General features: G+C 42.2%; 2 protein-coding genes across 2 annotated transcripts in view; both read left to right on the forward strand.

Moving 5' to 3' along the window:
* CR1 (complement C3b/C4b receptor 1 (Knops blood group)) overlaps positions 1-1,299 on the forward strand; it is a 251,622-nt gene extending 250,323 nt beyond the window's left edge. Inside the window, 1 exon segment of the mRNA XM_036014974.1 lies at positions 862-1,299. Within this exon segment, the coding sequence (XP_035870867.1) occupies positions 862-1,259 (398 nt within the window). The 3' untranslated portion in view covers positions 1,260-1,299.
* Positions 1,300-2,580: 1,281 nt separating this feature from the next.
* LOC114512110 (complement receptor type 2-like) overlaps positions 2,581-24,820 on the forward strand; it is a 60,287-nt gene continuing 38,047 nt past the window's right edge. Inside the window, 16 exon segments of the mRNA XM_036015744.1 lie at positions 2,581-2,644; positions 3,341-3,517; positions 3,613-3,715; positions 4,994-5,079; positions 7,751-8,146; positions 10,185-10,361; positions 10,457-10,559; positions 11,840-11,925; positions 13,066-13,455; positions 15,562-15,738; positions 15,834-15,936; positions 17,222-17,307; positions 19,980-20,375; positions 22,414-22,590; positions 22,686-22,788; positions 24,067-24,152. Coding sequence (XP_035871637.1) covers positions 2,581-2,644; positions 3,341-3,517; positions 3,613-3,715; positions 4,994-5,079; positions 7,751-8,146; positions 10,185-10,361; positions 10,457-10,559; positions 11,840-11,925; positions 13,066-13,455; positions 15,562-15,738; positions 15,834-15,936; positions 17,222-17,307; positions 19,980-20,375; positions 22,414-22,590; positions 22,686-22,788; positions 24,067-24,152 — 2,710 coding nt within the window.

Raw genomic sequence — 24,820 nt, forward strand, 5'->3', positions numbered from 1 at the left:
ATGGAAATCAACCAGCAGTTCTCAGGTTGGCACTTTTCCCTCATTCTGGGACTCACTGAGGAAATGTGTGTATATACCAACACAGCTATAAAGAATTAATACTCGCACAAGAACGTAAAGGATATGAGTTCATTATTCCAAATCTCTGACTACTTCCTGTAGTGTTTTCAAAAGGATGCAACATCAAAGGATGACAAACGACTGTAGTGAGGCTGCAGTATCTTTAGTAGAGGAACAGAATGTCCTTTCACCACTTGTAGCCCCAGTTGTGTGTTTGAAACAGGCATCAAATAATTTCTACATTCCGGGTGTTGTACTTGCTCATTTCAGGTCTTTTGTCTCTCTGGGTCCCAGTTATGACCTTATGAAGTAGCTTGATTTATATGATACACTAGGAAACTGAGACTTAGAGATGGTAAGACTTGCCCAAAGTCACTCAGCTATTGAATGACAGTGGGGATTTGAAACCAGGTCACCTGAGCCCACATTTCATTAGTCCATGGTGCCCCCACATGTGATTAGCATGCCATTAGCATGTAATTTCATGTGCTGTTTGCCTTTGTTTTATTAAAATTGATTAGACTCAGAACTATTTAATAAATATGTTTTATTGTCATTGTTTGGTCAAGATGATACCTATGGGTTCTATATTGACTTGTTTGCTGAGGACCAAGTGAATGGTAAGAATTTAGGTTCTTTGGTATCAGTAGGACTATCAGTAAAAAATAAATTATACACATTTCTAATTCTGTTTTTCATAAAGTGGCATATCCTATATTTGGACCTTTAATCTAAATTTGAATCTTTTTGTTGTCACAATCAATAACACCATGTATTTATTTTTCTTTTTTTAATTTTCAGGGATTTCTTGTGACCGTCCTCCTGCAATCAAAAATGGTCATACTAGTTATATTTCTGTCCCTGTACCTATTAATACTGTCGTGAGGTACAGGTGTTTGCCTAACTACCGCCTCATTGGAGAAAGAAGCCTTGTTTGTATTAGTAGAGACCAAGTGAAAGGAACCTGGGATAAAGATGCTCCTATATGTGAATATTTCAACAGGCGGTCTACTTGCCCTGAGCCCATAGTACCAGGGGGACACAAAAATAAAGTATCTAGGCCACCATACAGACATGGTGATTCTGTGACATTTACCTGTAACACCAACTTCACCATGAAAGGAAACCAGACCGTTTGGTGCCGAGCAAATACAAAATGGGGACCAACACCACTACCAGTCTGTGAGAGGGGTGAGTAAAAAGGAAATTAAACTGAGTTGGGAGGGTGGGTCCTTGCATTTCTGTGCAAGGTTCAGAAGTTTCGTGTCATTCTGAAGGAAGAACAGTGTTGATGTGTGAATGATGGAGATTAGGGTGGAATCATGGCCAGGGTGAAAATGATCATTTCCCCGGGGCATTTTTTTAGTTGTAAAGGATATGAATGTTCATTCAACAGGCATGAATAGAACAAATGTTTTAAATTATGATCAGAAAAAGTAACTGAACATACCTAATAATTGAATTGAATAAGTCTCACAGGATTGGGGGCCAGAGTTAGTGCTGGTTTTATGAACTGTGTGGTTTTAAACCATATATCTGAATTAATGTTAAAATGAGAAGACATGTGAGATCTGTTAGCAAAATTACACCCCACGGACTCAACACTCATCTGTAAATAGCTGCTATGCACCCTGGCAAAAATGGTACCCTGTTCTATGTGACTCTATAAACACTTTCTGAAGTGATCGAGTAGTTTCCCAAGTCATCTTCCCAATCATAACATTTCAAATCAAATGAGTTTACACGTGTGGTCTTTATTAATTTTTATTTAGTTGGGCTTAAGCTATTGCTACAATCTAAATCTGAATTTCTGTTATAAAATTAGGGTAGCTGGAATGTTTGAGAAACATTTTATTATCAAAATTAGCTATTTATTTACTTAGTGAAGAACAAAATCAATTTTATATTAGCATGTTAAAAAAATTATTTGAAAACATGGTTTTATGTATATATTTATAAATATATAAACTCAGAGGTAAGGACAATCTGAAAATAGTCACTAAATGAGGTGACTGTACAAGAGAATTCAGCCTTTATAAAGATTTAGGTAGATCTTTATGTATTTACATGGAAAGGTCTCATATGTTATTAAGCAAATAAAGAAAGGCAGAGAATAAGATGTGAGTATACACAGTGTCACCCAATATGTGTATATATATATATATGTATCACATATAGGGTCCCAGAAAACTGTTACTAATATTGTGACAGGACATAGCTGAGCAGTAGCCATTCTTAGATAGGAGCTGAACAGCAGCCATTTCCAGATAAGCAGTTATCTCAAGGTCGTTTGCTAACCCCCGCTTTCTGCTTCTGTATGCCCACTTTCAGCAGCTGCACTCCTTCCTCCACCTCCTTCTGCCTTTGCAACAAGAATATAAGCAGCCCCATCCTGATCTCAGAGCCCAGAATTTGGAATCTGTCTCCTCTGGGTCCACATGAGTGAATAAAACTCCCCTTCACAAACCCCGAAGCCCTCTGAGTTGTCTTTTCTGTAACATTTTGGTTCCCTGACCAGAAATGACTCAGGAGAGCAGGCTGTTGCCTCCAGTGAAGGTGGCCCTGGGGCGGCTGGTGGGGCCCGGTGGTGTTAAGGAGGCATGCACCCAGTGATTTCGGGTCCTGGACATCCTGGGCTAAACGGGCTAGGCCCCCGGACTGCTCTTTGACCCAAGCTGGTGGGGTGCGACTGCTGAAATCTGGGAAGGCACCTATCTGGTAAGTGCCCCGGGGACCTGTGCCAAAGAACAGGCCCACCCTTGAGGTGGAAGGAGAGACTGATCACCCCTCAGGCCGGAAGGCCCAGGTAGGGTTCCCACTGTTTAGACGGGTGGGAACGTGGTAAGCTCCGTGTGCTTGTGTGAATAACTGTGTTTATTGCTCCACCAGCAGAAGCCTACAGCTTCAGTGAGTCCCTTCCCTTGTCTGTCAGCTCCGATCAGGAGAATTCATTATGTGGGGGGATAGTTCAGTGTAGCGTCATCCCCATCCATCAGGGTTGGAGGTTCAACCCCCATTAGGGCACACAGGAGAAGTGACCAATGAGTGCATCCATGGGTGGAATCACAAATCGCTGCCCCTCTCTCTCTATCCCTCTCTCTCTCTCTCTCTCTCCCTCTCTCTCTCTCTCTCTCTTTCGTTGCCATTAATCAAATAGGGTGTTAGTCAGCAAGATCTTGAAAAAATAGAGAGAGACTTATAGTATGATTGTGTTGTTCAGTTTGCCACTGAGAAAAAGGGATTCTCATACAATTCACAGCACTTGGGTCTCTTTCCCCAGTATGTCAGCCACCTCCACAAATCCTGCATGGTGAGCACACCCTCATTGACAAGGCCAGCTTGTCCCCTGGGCAGGAAGTGTTCTACAGTTGTGAGCCTGGCTATGACCTCAGAGGGCCTGCCACTCTGCTCTGTACACCCCAGGGGGACTGGAGCCCTGCAGCGCCCAGATGTGTGGGTGCGTACACACTCTTGTGTGGTTTGAAGTTTTTAGCCTGGGCTGGGCTTTGTTCTCCACCTGCCTGTGTCATCCCTGTTTTCCTTTTTCTGCAGTGAAATCATGTGTCGACTTCCTGGACCAACTTCCGAATGGCCGCGTGGTCCTTCCACTTAATCTCGAGTTGGGGGCAAAAGTGTCCTTCCTTTGTGATGAGGGGTGAGTGTGAGCTTGCCAGGCCTTCTGGAGACTGAAATAGCACTTAGAAGTTCATTCAAAAAGGGAGGTTTTGGTGTGGCAAAAAACAAAAATAAAAACAAAAAAAACAAACCTTAGGGGCATTAAATTTTGAAAGTGTGTAAGAAAAGGAAGACTAAGAAGCAGGTGGAACTAATTATGTTAGATATGAAGGAAAAATTGTGACATATATTCAATGGCATGTATAAAGACAAATACAATGAGTGGTTATGAGTATATATGTTATACATTGTGTGGAAAAAAACATATTTCCCCAGCAGAAGAGAATCAGAGTAATTTGGAGAGTCACGAGAAAAGTTTCATAGGTAAAAAAAAAGCTTATTAAAATTAGTTAAGAATTATTTCAGGCACATCTTTAACCCTCAAAAGTGAAATATGTAATGGGAGCAAAAGGGTAAGAATAAGCATTTTAATCTGATCATATATCTATCAGTTGGTAATGGGTTAGGTGCTCCGAATTGTGGTCATGGTGGCTGATGTGATGTTTTAGGGAAGGTCATTAACTTGTTCGTGTGAATCTGGTGCTCTTCACTGTGTGCACATCTGGGCATGGGAAGGATTGAACGTGAGCAATGAAGCACCTGGGCCAGGCTGTTCCAAAGAATCCTGGCGGGCACCCAATGCCAGTACCCAAGAAGATTTACGAGTCACCAGGGTCCCATGGCTGTTGAGAGTTCTGGGTGCTTTCAAACAAAGTCATATCTGATCTCCTTTCCTCTCCCCTGGTGTATTCAAACCTACTTCCCAATGGTCAACTGTGCTGTTTTCAGCCTCCCTCACAGTCTTCACAGTTGTAGAGACAAGAGAGCAGGCTTTGTTCACTTTGCAGTTGTTCTGTTTTTTTTTTTGGCTCAAACTGGGAGCTGTTTTAGTCGATCCATCAGTATCAGAAGAAGGGGGCTATTGCGTTAGAAGACTGAGTTTCCCATCAGAGCAATGAGTAGTTTTATCAGGTTTGTCTTGGAACAGGGAGCTAGAGATTCACTTCTCAGAGTCTGAGTCCAGGATCAAGGAGATGGCTGCTCTGCTATGACTGCCTTCTTCAAGGCTGGGCCTCAATGTTATGTGACCAGCTAACAGTGCATCACTGTTCTCCCCTCCTGGAGGCTGTGATCTGTCCAGATTGGAGTGGCCTCCAAACCTCTGCTGCCTGTTGGTTTCACACACTAAGATGTTTGGCAAACTGAATGGCGTTTTGGCTAAGCCAGCTCACCTATTCACCACCTCTTTCTTCTTTAGATTCCACCTAAAAGGCAGTTCTGCTAGTCATTGTGTCTTGGCCGGAATGGAGAGCCTTTGGAATAGCAGTGTCCCTGTGTGTGAACGTGAGTAGAAGGAAAAACACTTTCGGCAAATTTCTCCCTTAATCTCGTTAAGATTTTGACCTATGGCCACCCCTGGGTGGTTCTTCTGTTTTTTAATCTGAATTATTGTGAAGTAGTTGCTGACTTTATGCGTATTTATCTGTGATCAGTTTGTTGTGAATGAAGCACTGTGCTGTGCACCATGAGTTTGGGGAAGCACTTGCTGTCTCTCTCTGTCATTTTGAATTCTGTGTTCCATGTGACATATCCTAGTTTCCTTCTAGGTCAAGAGAGGTTAAATGATGTGAATCTTTGACAAATGTCTTCCTTCCTTCCTTTCCTTAATCTTTCTGTTCTGCACCCACCAGATTGCAATTCTTCTACAATTGTTCTGCTTATTTTCTAATATATACACATAAACATTCTTTCTTTTTACTTTAGATGCGTATCCCAAGTTTTGTTTTGCTTTCTTTTAACAGTTCACTTTCAATGATACTTTTTGTATTACCGCTTATCCCCCATACCCTTTTCCACCACCATCTACATGCCTCTCCCTCCCCATCACTACGCTGTTGTCCTTTTCCATAGTTCTTTCTTTTTATCTCAGTCTTCCCCCTCCCAAACCCCATCCCCAGATCTGTCAACCCGCTCTCTATCTGTATCTGTCTCTGTTTTAAAAAGTTCATTCATTCTATCAACTGTTTCCTGAGCGCACACTATGTGTTTGGTGATCTCCTAAGCACTGGTGTTACAGCAGTGAACAAGATGAGTTAATCCCCTGTCCCCTTGTTATTTATACCAAGGTGAGCGAGGGTCAGGAAAATGAGCCAACAAATAAATGTTATGGAAGCAAGAGATACGAGCAATTGCAAGAATGAGGGCAAAGTGAAGAGCAGCATTACACGGAGTAGACTGTTTAAGATTCCTTAAACTCTCAAAATGTGTACCTAAATAAATTATGTTCACAAGTAATAAGCTGATGAAAAATGGGAATACAATTTCTAAAAAGCCAGTATATGACAGGTATCCGCCCTTAATTGTATTCATGCCTTGTGTTGAGAAGTTGACATTTTATGATTTATTATTTAAAAAATAATCACCACGGTTTTTCTCAAGGATATCAGTACAAAAATATTTACCAACACTATTGTTAGTAACAGTGAAAAATTCAAGGCACTGGCTGGCGTAGCTCAGTAGATTTGCGCGAGTTTGAACCAAAGTGTCGCAGGTTCGATTCCCAGTAAGGGTACGTGCCTGGGTTGCAGTACATGACCCCCAGCAACTGCATATGGATGCTTCTCTCTCCCTCTCTCTCTCTCTCCCTCCCTCCCTCCCTCCCTCTCTAAAAATAAAAAACTAAAATATTTTAAAAAACAAGAAAAAGTAAAAACAATGTAAACATTGATCATATTTCAATGTTTCAGAAATAAGGACTCCAAACAGGTGTGAAATGATTCTTTGGAAATTAGGGGAAAAAATACAATTTCTGATTATATTTAGTTTCATTTTGTACTTAAAAAATTTCCATTTATCTGTTTTTAAAGCACTGAGTACATTAGTACTCTGTGTGTGCTTATTATTTACAACTAAATAAGTATACACACAATGGGAAAAATCAAAGGAATAAGATATGTGTTTTGGGAGCAAAAAGAAAAAGTTTAAAATGTGACAGAGTGCATTGTCCAAGAGAGACAGCTCTCTGAAATGAAATTGTATGTACATTGTTACACTGAAATATTAAGACAACACAGATGTTTTGGAAAACGCATGGTGTGTGTGTCTGCATGTATTAAAGATTACACATTAAAGAGTTATCAGCGGTTCTCCCAGATAATGGACTTAAAGACACTTTTCATTTATATTTTATAAATGTTCTACAAGGAGTATGTATCTTCTTAGATATTTTAAAGTAAAGATAAATAAATTGATATGTTTACATTAACCTATACCTGCCAAAAATGATAGAAATATGTTGTATGTCTTGGAATGCTTTAAAATGCCTAGGAGGAAACTGATACTTAGATATTAGACTTAATTTGTCCATAAAGTGACATGTGTTTTTTTTAAATCGTTTGATTTGTAGCATTTTCACGCATTTTCCCCACTTCCATAGCTTCCATCTTTCCAAGCCAATATAAGCAGGCTATCTCGATAGCCTTAATATTCTTTCAAAGTTTGCAAATCACTAGCATGGACTAGAACACATGTATGGTTCTTTTTATGACTTCTGAATCTGTGATCATTGTGTCATGTATAATGTTTTACATTCGTGCTTTATCTCTATTTTATTAGTTGTGCCAGAGATTTTGTTTTATTTATTTGATAAAAATGTCATGCTGTATGCTACATCATATTCCTAACCAGTAGGATAAAGCCAAGTGCCTTCTGTAGAAGGAGGACTGAACCATTATAGTGAAATAACACAAAAGTCCTCACTTAAAATGTGACACTTGACATATGACACATTTACTGAATAATGTTAATGGGGAAGGGCCAGAGCTATCACGTTGTGATCACTGAATCCACATTGTGCAAAAACCTGTCTGTACATTAGAAAAGATTAGACAAGAGCAGAGCTGTTGTGAATATTCACATTTGGTAAATTGGATTTTTTAGAAAACTGATTGCCAAAATGTATAGATATAACTTTTAAGAAATTGAGGTTTTGTTTAATTTGTTGTCCCCTTTTTAGGTATTTATTGCAGGCCTCCCCCAGCCATCGCCCTCGGAGATTTCTCCAGCAGCAGCAGAGAGTCTTTCCCATACGGAACGGTGGTGACCTATCACTGCAGGCAAGCAAGGGGAAGAGAAAAGTTTGTCCTCGTGGGTGAGGAGTCAATACATTGCACCAGCAAAGACAATCATTTTGGCACCTGGAGCGGCCCTCCACCTCAGTGCCTCATACCTAATACATGCACCCCTCCAGACATTGAAAATGGAATAAGGGTGTCCGAGAACAGAAGCTTCTTCCCCTTGAATGAGATCGTGAGGTTGAGGTGTGAGCCTGGCTTTGTCATGAGAGGACCCTCCAGCGTGCGATGCCAGGCCCAAAACAGATGGGAGCCGGAGTTGCCCAGCTGCTTCCGGGGTGAGTCGGACCGAGGCTTTGAAGGGGCCTGCAGAGGACCCGGGCTGTAGGAAGACCAAGAGATTAGTGTATGTTCTGGGGCAAGGATGCGCGGTGAGCGGCGTGAGTCAAGTTTCTTGGGGTGAAGCAGGAAATTCAGTCTTAGTGTGTGTGTTTTTGTGCATGTAAGTGTGTGTGTGTTCAAGCTGAGAAACAAAGCTGAATATGGGCACAGAGTGTGAAGTTTCCTTAGGATTCTTAAGAACAGAAGTTCTCTGCACATGGCCCTATCTCCGTGCTTCTTCATTTACCATTTACTCTTGAGTATCCTAATCGCTAACTCGTAATCAGTGATTTCTCTGTTCAGGCACCATAATAGAGGCTGAAAACACTGGTGTGTCCTAGTTACCATTCTTTGCATGATTTACAGAGAAAAATGAGTCTTAGAGCGGTTAGAAAACTTTCCACGATTAAGCACATACTAAGTCAAGTCATAGAGTAAAGACAGAAATCCAGGTTTGCCTGACTCCAGAACCATGGAAATCAAAAGCCACTCTAGATATTTCAAGGAGTAGGGGATTTAGTCCAGATAACTGGATGCAAGGCTGTTGGAAGGGCAGGAAGAGCAAAAGGAGGAAGGCTGTTTGCACAGTGCAGGAAGCTGCCCTTACTCCTGGACTAGTGCACGTGCGCCTGCACTGACTGCTGAAACTGTCTCTGAGGAGCTTCTCCTCCAAAGAGGATGTGGCTTCCAGGATGCAGCTGAGGTCCCTGGAGCCAAGCCATGGCATTGCTAGAAGTGATGTTGCCACTGCCCAGCAAGGACCACCAACGCTGCTACTTCCTGAGCCTCCTCTAGAAGAAGAATGGCCTATGGTCTTCCTGCCTTTTAATTCGCTGTAGATCCCACCAGTTGACAAAGTCTAACCACAACCCAGCTGGCAAGGAAGATAAGCAACTGCAGTTTGCAGGCTTCCTGTCTAGTAAAGGAGAATGCAGAGAGTGTGAGGCAGGGAGTTCACAGAAATGCAATCAACACAGCATTTGAGTATCGCATCACTGTGCTTTTGTCAATCAAGAGAGGCCCAGAAGAAATGCTCCCTGAACATGGGTTTTAGAGCCTCAGATATTTCCAAAGTCATTTATTCTAGCCTGAACCCCTACTTCTTGTTTGAGAAAACTGAAGTCCCGAGAGGGGAACTGACCTTCTCTAAGCCAAAATGAAATGATTTTTCATTTCACTTCAGTTTCCTATAACTTTTTTGAGACCCAAGTGCATTCAGATTGAGTTAAACCCAAGTGCTTGAAGAGACAGTCAGAGACTCAGTTACAATCTGCTGTATCCAATATGCACTCTCATTAGGAGGGCTATCCTCTTTCTAGAAGATTTTGTTCAGTGGTTGCCCATCCTTTTGTTGGCATGGTATGAGTGGTTAAGTGAGACCTGGCTACATATATGGAGTATAGAGAAGAGTCTCCGAGTTCTCCAGGCCATGTCAGGGGTCCACCAAGAAAGGGCTTGGAAGGAGATGGGAAGAGATGTGAGTCCTCTTTGTTGTACCAGATGCGGTGAGTGATTGGCAAATCTGTTAGATGGGACTTGGACGCAAGCATTCTTCATTGCCTAAAAGTAAAAGTTGGTGATGCTATTCTAGAAAGTAGTATCCAGATTAAAAACAACAACAACAACAAAAACAAGAACCTCCAAGCCCTGGTGAGATAGCTCAGTTCAGTGTAGTGTCATCCCCATACATCAGGGTTGGAGGTCCAATCCCCCATCAGGGCACGCAGGAGAAGTGACCAATGAGTGCATCCATGGGTGGAATCACAAATAGCTGCCTCTCTCTCTCCCTCTCTCTCTCTCTCTCTCTCTCTCTCTCTCTCTCCACACACACTCTCTCCTCTCTCTCTCTCTCTCAATGCCATTAATCAAATAGGGTGTGAGTCAGCAGATCTTGAAAAAATAGAGAGAGACTTATAGTATGATTGTGTTGTTCAGTTTACCACTGAGAAAAAGGGATTGTCATACAATTCACAGCACTTGGGTCTCTTTCCCCAGTATGTCAGCCACCTCCACAAATCCTGCATGGTGAGCACACCCTCATTGACAAGGCCAGCTTGTCCCCTGGGCAGGAAGTGTTCTACAGTTGTGAGCCTGGCTATGACCTCAGAGGGGCTGCATCTCTGCTCTGTACACCCCAGGGGGACTGGAGCCCTGCAGCGCCCAGATGTGTGGGTGCGTACACACTCTTGTGTGGTTTGAAGTTTTTAGCCTGGGCTGGGCTTTGTTCTCCACCTGCCTGTGTCATCCCTGTTTTCCTTTTTCTGCAGTGAAATCATGTGCCGACTTCCTGGACCAACTTCCAAATGGCCGCGTGCTCCTTCCACTTAATCTCGAGTTGGGGGCAAAAGTGTCCTTCCTTTGTGATGAGGGGTGAGTGTGAGCTTGCCAGGCCTTCTGGAGACTGAAATAGCACTTAGAAGTTCATTCAAAAAGGGAGATTTTGGTGTGCCAAAAAACAAAAATAAAAACAAAAAAACAAACCTTAGGGGCATTAAATTTTGAAAGTGTGTAAGAAAAGGAAGACTAAGAAGCAGGTGGAACTAATTATGTTAGATATGAAGGAAAAATTGTGACATATATTCAATGGCATGTATAAAGACAAATACAATGAGTGGTTATGAATATATATGTTATACATTGTGTGGATAAAACCATATTTCCCCAGCAGAAGAGAATCAGAGTAATTTGGAGAGTCACAAGAAAAGTTTCATAGGTAAAAAAAAGCTTATTAAAATTAGTTAAGAATTATTTCAGGCACATCTTTAACCCTCAAAAGTGAAATATGTAATGGGAGCAAAAGGGTAAGAATAAGCATTTTAATCTGATCATATATCTACCAGTTGGTAATGGGTTAGGTGCTCCGAATTGTGGTCATGGTGGCTGATGTGATGTTTTAGGGAAGGTCATTAACTTGTTCGTGTGAATCTGGTGCTCTTCACTGTGTGCACATCTGGGCATGGGAAGGATTGAACGTGAGCAATGAAGCACCTGGGCCAGGCTGTTCCAAAGAATCCTGGTGGGCACCCAATGCCAGTACCCAAGAAGATTTACGAGTCACCAGGGTCCCATGGCTGTTGAGAGTTCTGGGTGCTTTCATGCAAAGTCATTTCTGATCACCTTTCCTCTCCCCTGGTGTATTCAAACCTACTTCCCAATGGCCCAGCGTGCTGTTTTCAGCCTCCCTCACAGCCATCACAGTTGTAGAGACAAGAGAGCAGGCTTTGTTCACTTTGCAGTCATTCTCTGGTTTTTTTTTTTTGGATCAAACTGGGAGCTGTTTTAGTCGATCCATCAGTATCAGAAGAAGGGGGCTGTTGCGTTAGAAGACTGAGTTTCCCATCAGGGCAATGAGTAGTTTTATCAGGTTTGTCTTGGAACAGGGAGCTAGAGACTCACTTCTCAGAGTCTGAGTTCAGGATCAAGGAGATGGCTGCTCTGCTATGACTGCCTTCTTCAAGGCTGGGACTCCATGTTATGTGACCAGCTAACAGTGCTTCACTGTTCTCCCCTCCTGGAGGCTGTGATCTGTCCAGATTGGAGTGGCCTCCAAACCTCTGCTGCCTGTTGGTTTCACACGCTAAGATGTTTGGCAAACTGAATGGCGTTTTGGCTAAGCCAGCTCACCTATTCACCACCTCTTTCTTCTTTAGATTCCACCTAAAAGGCAGTTCTGCTAGTCATTGTGTGTTGGCCGGAATGGAGAGCCTTTGGAATAGCAGTGTCCCTGTGTGTGAACGTGAGTAGAAGGAAAAACACTTTCGGCAAATTTCTCCCTTAATTTGCTTAAGATTTTGACCTATGGCCACCCCTGCGTGTTTCTTCTGCATATTCTAGACTGCAGACCAAAATGAAGGGTATTCAGTTGGCCACATATTCATTGAGTATTCTATCTATATTAAGATAAAGACTCTGGAAAGTTACCCCACTGTAACTGAGTAGCACATCTGTGGTGAAATGGTTTGGCCACGTGTCCTTATTCCAGTTCCTCTACTGATGAGCAACTCTTAGAGCTAAATGGAAATCAACCAGCAGTTCTCAGGTTGGCACTTTTCCCTTCATTCTGGGACTCACTGAGGAAATGTGTGTATATACCAACACAGCTATAAAGAATTAATACTCCCACAAGAATGTAAAGGATATGAGTTCATTATTCCAAATCCCTGACTACTTCCTGTAGTGTTTTCAAAAGGATGCAACATCAAAGGATGACAAATGATTGTAGTGAGGCTGCAGTATCTTTAGTAGAGGAACAGAATGTCCTTTCACCACTTGTAGCCCCAGTTGTGTGTTTGAAACAGGCATCAAATAATTTCTACATTCCGGGTGTTGTACTTGCTCATTTCAGGTCTTTTGTCTCTCTGGGTCCCAGTTATGACCTTATGAAGTAGCTTGATTTATATGATACACTAGGAAACTGAGACTTAGAGATGGTAAGACTTGCCCAAAGTCACTCAGCTATTGAATGACAGTGGGGATTTGAAACCAGGTCACCTGAGCCCACATTTCATTAGTCCATGGTGCCCCCACATGTGATTAGCATGCCATTAGCATGTAATTTCATGTGCTGTTTGCCTTTGTTTTATTAAAATCGATTAGACTCAGAACTATTTAATAAATATGTTTTATTGTCATTGTTTGGTCAAGATGATACCTATGGGTTCTATATTGACTTGTTTGCTGAGGACCAAGTGAATGATAAGAATTTAGGTTCTTTGGTATCAGTAGGACTATCAGTAAAAAATAAATTATACACATTTCTAATTCTGTTTTTGATTAAGTGGCATATCCTATATTTGGACCTTTAATCTAAATTTGAATCTTTTTGTTGTCACAATCAATACCACCACGTATTTCTTTTTCTTTTTTTAATTTTCAGGGATTTCTTGTGACCCTCCTCCTGCAATCAAAAATGGTCATACTAGTTATGTTTCTGTCCCTGTACCTATTAATACTGTCGTGAGGTACAGGTGTTTGCCTAACTACCGCCTCATTGGAGAAAGAAGCCTTGTTTGTATTAGTAGAGACCAAGTGAAAGGAACCTGGGATAAAGATGCTCCTATATGTGAATATTTCAACAGGTGGTCTACTTGCCCTGAGCCCATAGTACCAGGGGGATACAAAAATAAAGTATCTAGGCCACCATACAGACATGGTGATTCTGTGACATTTACCTGTAACACCAACTTCACCATGAAAGGAAACCAGACCGTTTGGTGCCAAGCAAATACAAAATGGGGACCAACACCACTACCAGTCTGTGAGAGGGGTGAGTAAAAAGGAAATTAAACTGAGTTGGGAGGGTGGGTCCTTGCATTTCTGTGCAAGGTTCAGAAGTTTCGTGTCATTCTGAAGGAAGAACAGTGTTGATGTGTGAATGGTGGAAATTAGGGTGGAATCGTGGCCAGGGTGAAAATGATCATTTCCCCGAGGCATTTTTTTAGTTGTAAAGGATATGAATGTTCATTCAACAGGCATGAATAGAACAAATGTTTTAAATTATGATCAGAAAAAGTAACTGAACATACCTAATAATTGAATTGAATAAGTCTCACAGGATTGGGGGCCAGAGTTAGTGCTGGTTTTATGAACTGTGTGGTTTTAAACCATATATCTGAATTAATGTTAAAATGAGAAGACATGTGAGATCTGTTAGCAAAATTACACCCCACGGACTCAACACTCATCTGTAAATAGCTGCTATGCACCCTGGCAAAAATGGTGCCCTGTTCTATGTGACTCTATAAACACTTTCTGAAGTGATCGAGTAGTTTCCCAAATCATCTTCCCAATCATAACATTTCAAATCAAATGACTTTACAAGTGTGGTCTTCATCAATTTTTATTTAGTTGGGCTTAAGCTGTTGCTGAAATCTAAATCTGAACTTTTGTCATAAAATTAGAGTAGCTGACATGTTTGAGAAACATATTACCATCAAAATTAGCTATTTATTTACTTAGTGAAGAGCAAAATCAATTTTATATTATCAAGTTAAAAAAATTATTTGAAAATGTTATTTTAGGTATATATTTATAAATATATAAACTCAGAGGTAAGGACGATCTGAAAATAGTCACTAAATGAGGTGACTGTACAAGAGAATTCAGCCTTTATAAAGATTTAGGTAGATCTTTATGTATTTACATGGAAAGGTCTCATATGTTATTAAGCAAATAAAGAAAGGCAGAGAATAAGATGTGAGTATACACAGTGTCACCCAATATGTGTATATATATATATGTATCACATATAGGGTCCCAGAAAACTGTTACTAATATTGTGACAGGACATAGCTGAGCAGTAGCCATTCTTAGATAGGAGCTGAACAGCAGCCATTTCCAGATAAGCAGTTATCTCAAGGTCGTTTGCTAAGCCCCGCTTTCTGCTTCTGTATGCCCACTTTCAGCAGCTGCACTCCTTCCTCCACCTCTTTCTGCCTTTGTAACAAGAATATAAGCAGCCCCATCCTGATCTCAGAGCCCAGAATTTGGAATCTGTCTCCTCTGGGTCCACATGAGTGAATAAAACTCCCCTTCACAAACCCCGGAAGCCCTCTGAGTTGTCTTTTCTGTAACATTTTGGTTCCCTGACCAGAAATGACTCAGGAGAGCAGGCTGTTGCCTCCAGTGAAGGTGGCCCTGGGGCGGCTGGTGGGGCCCGGTGGTGTTAAGGAGGCATGCACCCAGTGATTTCGGGTCCTGGACATCCTGGGCTCCACGGGCTAGGCCCCCGGACTGCTCTTTGACCCAAGCTGGTGGGGTGCGAACTGCTGAAATCTGGGAAGGCACCTATCTGGTAAGTGCCCCGGGGACCTGTGCCAAAAACAGGCCCACCCTTGAGGTGGAAGGAGAGACTGATCACCCCTCAGGCCGGAAGGCCCAGGTAGGGTTCCCACTGTTTAGACGGGTGGGAACGTGGTAAGCTCCGTGTGCTTGTGTGAATAACTGTGTTTATTGCTCCACCAGCAGAAGCCTACAGCTTCAGTGAGTCCCTTCCCTTGTCTGTCAGCTCCGATCAGGAGAATTCATTATGTGGGGGGATAGTTCAGTGTAGCGTCATCCCCATCCATCAGGGTTGGAGGTTCAACCCCCATTAGGGCACACAGGAGAAGTGACCAATGAGTGCATCCATGGGTGGAATCACAAATCGCTGCCCCTCTCTCTCTATCCCTCCCTCTCTCTCTCTCTCTCTCTCTCTCTCTCTCTCTCTCTCTCTCTCTCTCTCTCTCTTTCGTTGCCATTAATTAAATAGGGTGTTAGTCAGCAAGATCTTGAAAAAATAGAGAGAGACTTATAGTATGATTGTGTTGTTCAGTTTGCCACTGAGAAAAAGGGATTCTCATACAATTCACAGCACTTGGGTCTCTTTCCCCAGTATGTCAGCCACCTCCACAAATCCTGCATGGTGAGCACACCCTCATTGACAAGGCCAGCTTGTCCCCTGGGCAGGAAGTGTTCTACAGTTGTGAGCCTGGCTATGACCTCAGAGGGCCTGCCACTCTGCTCTGTACACCCCAGGGGGGCTGGAGCCCTGCAGCGCCCAGATGTGTGGGTGCGTACACACTCTTGTCTGGTTTGAAGTTTTTAGCCTGGGCTGGGCTTTGTTCTCCACCTGCCTGTGTCATCCCTGTTTTCCTTTTTCTGCAGTGAAATCATGTGCCGACTTCCTGGACCAACTTCCAAATGGCCGCGTGCTCCTTCCACTTAATCTCGAGTTGGGGGCAAAAGTGTCCTTCCTTTGTGATGAGGGGTGAGTGTGAGCTTGCCAGGCCTTCTGGAGACTGAAATTGCACTTAGAAGTTCATTCAAAAAGGGAGGTTTTGGTGTGGCAAAAAACAAAAATAAAAACAAAAAAAACAAACCTTAGGGGCATTAAATTTTGAAAGTGTGTAAGAAAAGGAAGACTAAGAAACAGGTGAATTAATGTGAGATATGAAGGAAAAATTGTGACATATATTCAATGGCATGTATAAAGACAAATACAATGAGTGGTTATGAGTACATATGTTATACATTGTGTGGAAAAAAACATATTTCCCAAGCAAAAGAGAATCAGAGTAATTTGGAGAGTCACAAGAAAAGTTTCATAGGTAAAAAAAAAAAGCTTATTAAAATAATTAAGATTAGTTAAGAATTATTTCAGACATATCTTTAACCCTCAAAAGTGAAATTTGTAATGGGAGCAAAAGGGTAAGAATAAGCATTTTAATCTGATCATATATCTACCAGTTGGTAATGGGTTAGGTGCTCCGAATTGTGGTCATGGTGGCTGATGTGATGTTTTAGGGAAGGTCATTAACTTGTTCGTGTGAATCTGGTGCTCTTCACTGTGTGCACATCTGGGCATGGGAAGGATTGAACGTGAGCAATGAAGCACCTGGGCCAGGCTGTTCCAAAGAATCCTGGCGGGCACCCAATGCCAGTACCCAAGAAGATTTACGAGTCACCAGGGTCCCATGGCTGTTGAGAGTTCTGGGTGCTTTCAAACAAAGTCATATCTGATCTCCTTTCCTCTCCCCTGGTGTATTCAAACCTACTTCCCAATGGTCAACTGTGCTGTTTTCAGCCTCCCTCACAGTCTTCACAGTTGTAGAGACAAAAGAGCAGGCTTTGTTCACTTTGCAGTTGTTCTCTGTTTTTTTTTTTTGCCTCAAACTGGGAGCTGTTTTAATCGATCCATCAGTATCAGAAGGGGGCTATTGCGTTAGAAGACTGAGTTTCCCATCAGGGCAATGAGTAGTTTTATCAGGTTTGTCTTGGAACAGGGAGCTAGAGATTCACTTCTCAGAGTCTGAGTCCAGGATCAAGGAGATGGCTGCTCTGCTATGACTGCCTTCTTCAAGGCTGGGCCTCAATGTTATGTGACCAGCTAACAGTGCATCACTGTTCTCCCCTCCTGGAGGCTGTGATCTGTCCAGATTGGAGTGGCCTCCAAACCTCTGCTGCCTGTTGGTTTCACACACTAAGATGTTTGGCAAACTGAATGGCGTTTTGGCTAAGCCAGCTCACCTATTCACCACCTCTTTCTTCTTTAGATTCCACCTAAAAGGCAGTTCTGCTAGTCATTGTGTCTTGGCCGGAATGGAGAGCCTTTGGAATAGCAGTGTCCCTGTGTGTGAACGTGAGTAGAAGGAAAAACACTTTCGGCAAATTTCTCCCTTAATCTCGTTAAGATTTTGACCTATGGCCACCCCTGGGTGGTTCTTCTGTTTTTTAATCTGAATTATTGTGAAGTAGTTGCTGACTTTATGCGTATTTATCTGTGATCAGTTTGTTGTGAATGAAGCACTGTGCTGTGCACCATGAGTTTGGGGAAGCACTTGCTGTCTCTCTCTGTCATTTTGAATTCTGTGTTCCATGTGACATATCCTAGTTTCCTTCTAGGTCAAGAGAGGTTAAATGATGTGAATCTTTGACAAATGTCTTCCTTCCTTCCTTTCCTTAATCTTTCTGTTCTGCACCCACCAGATTGCAATTCTTCTACAATTGTTCTGCTTATTTTCTAATATATACACATAAACATTCTTTCTTTTTACTTTAGATGCGTATCCCAAGTTTTGTTTTGCTTTCTTTTAACAGTTCACTTTCAATGATACTTTTTGTATTACCGCTTATCCCCCATACCCTTTTCCACCACCATCTACATGCCTCTCCCTCCCCATCACTACGCTGTTGTCCTTTTCCATAGTTCTTTCTTTTTATCTCAGTCTTCCCCCTCCCAAACCCCATCCCCAGATCTGTCAACCCGCTCTCTATCTGTATCTGTCTCTGTTTTAAAAAGTTCATTCATTCTATCAACTGTTTCCTGAGCGCACACTATGTGTTTGGTGATCTCCTAAGCACTGGTGTTACAGCAGTGAACAAGATGAGTTAATCCCCTGTCCCCTTGTTATTTATACCAAGGTGAGCAAGGGTCAGGAAAATGAGCGAACAAATAAATGTTATGGAAGCAAGAGATACGAGCAATTGCAAGAATGAGGGCAAAGTGAAGAGCAGCATTACACGGAGTAGACTGTTTAAGATTCCTTAAACTCTCAAAATGTGTACCTAAATAAATTATGTTCACAAGTAATAAGCTGATGAAAAATGGGAATACAATTTCTAAAAAGCCAGTATATGACAGGTATCAACCCTTAATTGTATTCATGCCTTGTGTTGAGAAGTTGACATTTTATGATTTATTCTTTAAAAAATAATCACCACGGTTTTTTTTAGGATATCAGTACAAAAATATTTACCAACACTATTGTTAGTAACAGTGAAAAATTCAAGGCACTGGCTGGCGTAGCTCAGTAGATTTGCGCGAGTTTGAACCAAAGTGTCGCAGGTTCGATTCCCAGTAAGGGTACGTGCCTGGGTTGCAGTACCTGACCCCCAGCAACTGCATATGGATGTTTCTCTCTCCCTCTCTCTCTCTCTCTCCCTCCCTCCCTCCCTCCCTCTCTAAAAATAAAAAACTAAAATATTTAAAAAAACAAGAAAAAGTAAAAACAATGTAAACATTGATCATATTTCAATGTTTCAGAAATAAGGACTCCAAACAGGTGTGAAATGATTCTTTGGAAATTAGGGGAAAAAATACAATTTCTGATTATATTTAGTTTCATTTTGTACTTAAAAAATTTCCATTTATCTGTTTTTAAAGCACTGAGTACATTAGTACTCTGTGTGTGCTTATTATTTACAACTAAATAAGTATACACACAATGGGAAAAATCAAAGGAATAAGATATGTGTTTTGGGAGCAAAAAGAAAAAGTTTAAAATGTGACAGAGTGCATTGTCCAAGAGAGACAGCTCTCTGAAATGAAATTGTATGTACATTGTTACACTGAAATATTAAGACAACACAGATGTTTTGGAAAACGCATGGTGTGTGTGTCTGCATGTATTAAAGATTACACATTAAAGAGTTATCAGCGGTTCTCCCAGATAATGGACTTAAAGACACTTTTCATTTATATTTTATAAATGTTCTACAAGGAGTATGTATCTTCTTAGATATTTTAAAGTAAAGATAAATAAATTGATATGTTTACATTAACCTATACCTGCCAAAAATGATAGAAATATGTTGTATGTCTTGGAATGCTTTAAAATGCCTAGGAGGAAACTGATACTTAGATATTAGACTTAATTTGTCCATAAAGTGACATGTGTTTTTTTTAAATCGTTTGATTTGTAGCATTTTCACGCATTTTCCCCACTTCCATAGCTTCCATCTTTCCAAGCCAATATAAGCAGGCTATCTCGATAGCCTTAATATTCTTTCAAAGTTTGCAAATCACTAGCATGGACTAGAACACATGTATGGTTCTTTTTATGACTTCTGAATCTGTGATCATTGTGTCATGTATAATGTTTTACATTCGTGCTTTATCTCTATTTTATTAGTTGTGCCAGAGATTTTGTTTTATTTATTTGATAAAAATGTCATGCTGTATGCTACATCATATTCCTAACCAGTAGGATAAAGCCAAGTGCCTTCTGTAGAAGGAGGACTGAACCATTATAGTGAAATAACACAAAAGTCCTCACTTAAAATGTGACACTTGACATATGACACATTTACTGAATAATGTTAATGGGGAAGGGCCAGAGCTATCGCGTTGTGATCACTGAATCCACATTGTGCAAAAACCTGTCTGTACATTAGAAAAGATTAGACAAGAGCAGAGCTGTTGTGAATATTCACATTTGGTAAATTGGATTTTTTAGAAAACTGATTGCCAAAATGTATAGATATAACTTTTAAGAAATTGAGGTTTTGTTTAATTTGTTGTCCCCTTTTTAGGTATTTATTGCAGGCCTCCCCCAGCCATCGCCCACGGAGATTTCTCCAGCAGCAGCAGAGAGTCTTTCCCATACGGAACGGTGGTGACCTATCACTGCAGGCAAGCAAGGGGAAGAGAAAAGTTTGTCCTCGTGGGTGAGGAGTCAATACATTGCACCAGCAAAGACAATCATTTTGGCACCTGGAGCGGCCCTCCACCTCAGTGCCTCATACCTAATACATGCACCCCTCCAGACATTGAAAATGGAATAAGGGTGTCCGAGAACAGAAGCTTCTTCCCCTTGAATGAGATCGTGAGGTTGAGGTGTGAGCCTGGCTTTGTCATGAGAGGACCCTCCAGCGTGCGATGCCAGGCCCAAAACAGATGGGAGCCGGAGTTGCCCAGCTGCTTCCGGGGTGAGTCGGACCGAGGCTTTGAAGGGGCCTGCAGAGGACCCGGGCTGTAGGAAGACCAAGAGATTAGTGTATGTTCTGGGGCAAGGATGCGCGGTGAGCGGCGTGAGTCAAGTTTCTTGGGGTGAAGCAGGAAATTCAGTCTTAGTGTGTGTGTTTTTGTGCATGTAAGTGTGTGTGTGTTCAAGCTGAGAAACAAAGCTGAATATGGGCACAGAGTGTGAAGTTTCCTTAGGATTCTTAAGAACAGAAGTTCTCTGCACATGGCCCTATCTCCGTGCTTCTTCATTTACCATTTACTCTTGAGTATCCTAATCGCTAACTCGTAATCAGTGATTTCTCTGTTCAGGCACCATAATAGAGGCTGAAAACACTGGTGTGTCCTAGTTACCATTCTTTGCATGATTTACAGAGAAAAATGAGTCTTAGAGCGGTTAGAAAACTTTCCACGATTAAGCACATACTAAGTCAAGTCATAGAGTAAAGACAGAAATCCAGGTTTGCCTGACTCCAGAGCCATGGAAATCAAAAGCCACTCTAGATATTTCAAGGAGTAGGGGATTTAGTCCAGATAACTGGATGCAAGGCTGTTGGAAGGGCAGGAAGAGCAAAAGGAGGAAGGCTGTTTGCACAGTGCAGGAAGCTGCCCTTACTCCTGGACTAGTGCACGTGCGCCTGCACTGACTGCTGAAACTGTCTCTGAGGAGCTTCTCCTCCAAAGAGGATGTGGCTTCCAGGATGCAGCTGAGGTCCCTGGAGCCAAGCCATGGCATTGCTAGAAGTGATGTTGCCACTGCCCAGCAAGGACCACCAACGCTGCTACTTCCTGAGCCTCCTCTAGAAGAAGAATGGCCTATGGTCTTCCTGCATTTTAATTCGCTGTAGATCCCACCAGTTGACAAAGTCTAACCACAACCCAGCTGGCAAGGAAGATAAGCAACTGCAGTTTGCAGGCTTCCAGTCTAGTAAAGGAGAATGCAGAGAGTGTGAGGCAGGGAGTTCACAGAAATGCAATCAACACAGCATTTGAGTATCGCATCACTGTGCTTTTGTCAATCAAGAGAGGCCCAGAAGAAATGCTCCCTGAACATGGGTTTTAGAGCCTCAGATATTTCCAAAGTCATTTATTCTAGCCTGAACCCCTACTTCTTGTTTGAGAAAACTGAAGTCCCGAGAGGGGAACTGACCTTCTCTAAGCCAAAATGAAATGATTTTTCATTTCACTTCAGTTTCCTATAACTTTTTTGAGACCCAAGTGCATTCAGATTGAGTTAAACCCAAGTGCTTGAAGAGACAGTCAGAGACTCAGTTACAATCTGCTGTATCCAATATGCACTCTCATTAGGAGGGCTATCCTCTTTCTAGAAGATTTTGTTCAGTGGTTGCCCATCCTTTTGTTGGCATGGTATGAGTGGTTAAGTGAGACCTGGCTACATATATGGAGTATAGAGAAGAGTCTCCGAGTTCTCCAGGCCATGTCAGGGGTCCACCAAGAAAGGGCTTGGAAGGAGATGGGAAGAGATGTGAGTCCTCTTTGTTGTACCAGATGCGGTGAGTGATTGGCAAATCTGTTAGATGGGACTTGGACGCAAGCATTCTTCATTGCCTAAAAGTAAAAGTTGGTGATGCTATTCTAGAAAGTAGTATCCAGATTAAAAACAACAACAACAACAAAAACAAGAACCTCCAAGCCCTGGTGAGATAGCTCAGTTCAGTGTAGTGTCATCCCCATACATCAGGGTTGGAGGTCCAATCCCCCATCAGGGCACGCAGGAGAAGTGACCAATGAGTGCATCCATGGGTGGAATCACAAATAGCTGCCTCTCTCTCTCCCTCTCTCTCTCTCTCTCTCTCTCTCTCTCTCTCTCCACACACACTCTCTCCTCTCTCTCTCTCTCTCAATGCCATTAATCAAATAGGGTGTGAGTCAGCAGATCTTGAAAAAATAGAGAGAGACTTATAGTATGATTGTGTTGTTCAGTTTACCACTGAGAAAAAGGGATTGTCATACAATTCACAGCACTTGGGTCTCTTTCCCCAGTATGTCAGCCACCTCCACAAATCCTGCATGGTGAGCACACCCTCATTGACAAGGCCAGCTTGTCCCCTGGGCAGGAAGTGTTCTACAGTTGTGAGCCTGGCTATGACCTCAGAGGGGCTGCATCTCTGCTCTGTACACCCCAGGGGGACTGGAGCCCTGCAGCACCCAGATGTGTGGGTGCGTACACACTCTTGTGTGGTTTGAAGTTTTTAGCCTGGGCTGGGCTTTGTTCTCCACCTGCCTGTGTCATCCCTGTTTTCCTTTTTCTGCAGTGAAATCATGTGCCGACTTCCTGGACCAACTTCCAAATGGCCGCGTGCTCCTTCCACTTAATCTCGAGTTGGGGGCAAAAGTGTCCTTCCTTTGTGATGAGGGGTGAGTGTGAGCTTGCCAGGCCTTCTGGAGACTGAAATAGCACTTAGAAGTTCATTCAAAAAGGGAGATTTTGGTGTGCCAAAAAACAAAAATAAAAACAAAAAAACAAACCTTAGGGGCATTAAATTTTGAAAGTGTGTAAGAAAAGGAAGACTAAGAAGCAGGTGGAACTAATTATGTTAGATATGAAGGAAAAATTGTGACATATATTCAATGGCATGTATAAAGACAAATACAATGAGTGGTTATGAGTATATATGTTATACATTGTGTGGATAAAACCATATTTCCCCAGCAGAAGAGAATCAGAGTAATTTGGAGAGTCACAAGAAAAGTTTCATAGGTAAAAAAAAGCTTATTAAAATTAGTTAAGAATTATTTCAGGCACATCTTTAACCCTCAAAAGTGAAATATGTAATGGGAGCAAAAGGGTAAGAATAAGCATTTTAATCTGATCATATATCTACCAGTTGGTAATGGGTTAGGTGCTCCGAATTGTGGTCATGGTGGCTGATGTGATGTTTTAGGGAAGGTCATTAACTTGTTCGTGTGAATCTGGTGCTCTTCACTGTGTGCACATCTGGGCATGGGAAGGATCGAGCGTGAGCAATGAAGCACCTGGGCCAGGCTGTTCCAAAGAATCCTGGCGGGCACCCAATGCCAGTACCCAAGAAGATTTACGAGTCACCAGGGTCCCATGGCTGTTGAGAGTTCTGGGTGCTTTCATGCAAAGTCATTTCTGATCACCTTTCCTCTCCCCTGGTGTATTCAAACCTACTTCCCAATGGCCCAGCGTGCTGTTTTCAGCCTCCCTCACAGCCATCACAGTTGTAGAGACAAGAGAGCAGGCTTTGTTCACTTTGCAGTCATTCTCTGGTTTTTTTTTTGGCTCAAACTGGGAGCTGTTTTAGTCGATCCATCAGTATCAGAAGAAGGGGGCTATTGCGTTAGAAGACTGAGTTTCCCATCAGGGCAATGAGTAGTTTTATCAGGTTTGTCTTGGAACAGGGAGCTAGAGACTCACTTCTCAGAGTCTGAGTTCAGGATCAAGGAGATGGCTGCTCTGCTATGACTGCCTTCTTCAAGGCTGGGACTCCATGTTATGTGACCAGCTAACAGTGCTTCACTGTTCTCCCCTCCTGGAGGCTGTGATCTGTCCAGATTGGAGTGGCCTCCAAACCTCTGCTGCCTGTTGGTTTCACACACTAAGATGTTTGGCAAACTGAATGGCGTTTTGGCTAAGCCAGCTCACCTATTCACCACCTCTTTCTTCTTTAGATTCCACCTAAAAGGCAGTTCTGCTAGTCATTGTGTGTTGGCCGGAATGGAGAGCCTTTGGAATAGCAGTGTCCCTGTGTGTGAACGTGAGTAGAAGGAAAAACACTTTCGGCAAATTTCTCCCTTAATTTGCTTAAGATTTTGACCTATGGCCACCCCTGCGTGTTTCTTCTGCATATTCTAGACTGCAGACCAAAATGAAGGGTATTCAGTTGGCCACATATTCATTGAGTATTCTATCTATATTAAGATAAAGACTCTGGAAAGTTACCCCACTGTAACTGAGTAGCACATCTGTGGTGAAATGGTTTGGCCACGTGTCCTTATTCCAGTTCCTCTACTGATGAGCAACTCTTAGAGCTAAATGGAAATCAACCAGCAGTTCTCAGGTTGGCACTTTTCCCTTCATTCTGGGACTCACTGAGGAAATGTGTGTATATACCAACACAGCTATAAAGAATTAATACTCCCACAAGAATGTAAAGGATATGAGTTCATTATTCCAAATCCCTGACTACTTCCTGTAGTGTTTTCAAAAGGATGCAACATCAAAGGATGACAAATGATTGTAGTGAGGCTGCAGTATCTTTAGTAGAGGAACAGAATGTCCTTTCACCACTTGTAGCCCCAGTTGTGTGTTTGAAACAGGCATCAAATAATTTCTACATTCCGGGTGTTGTACTTGCTCATTTCAGGTCTTTTGTCTCTCTGGGTCCCAGTTATGACCTTATGAAGTAGCTTGATTTATATGATA

The sequence above is a fragment of the Phyllostomus discolor genome, chromosome 14 (genome assembly GCF_004126475.2).
Source record: "Phyllostomus discolor isolate MPI-MPIP mPhyDis1 chromosome 14, mPhyDis1.pri.v3, whole genome shotgun sequence".
Lineage (NCBI taxonomy): Eukaryota > Metazoa > Chordata > Mammalia > Chiroptera > Phyllostomidae > Phyllostomus > Phyllostomus discolor.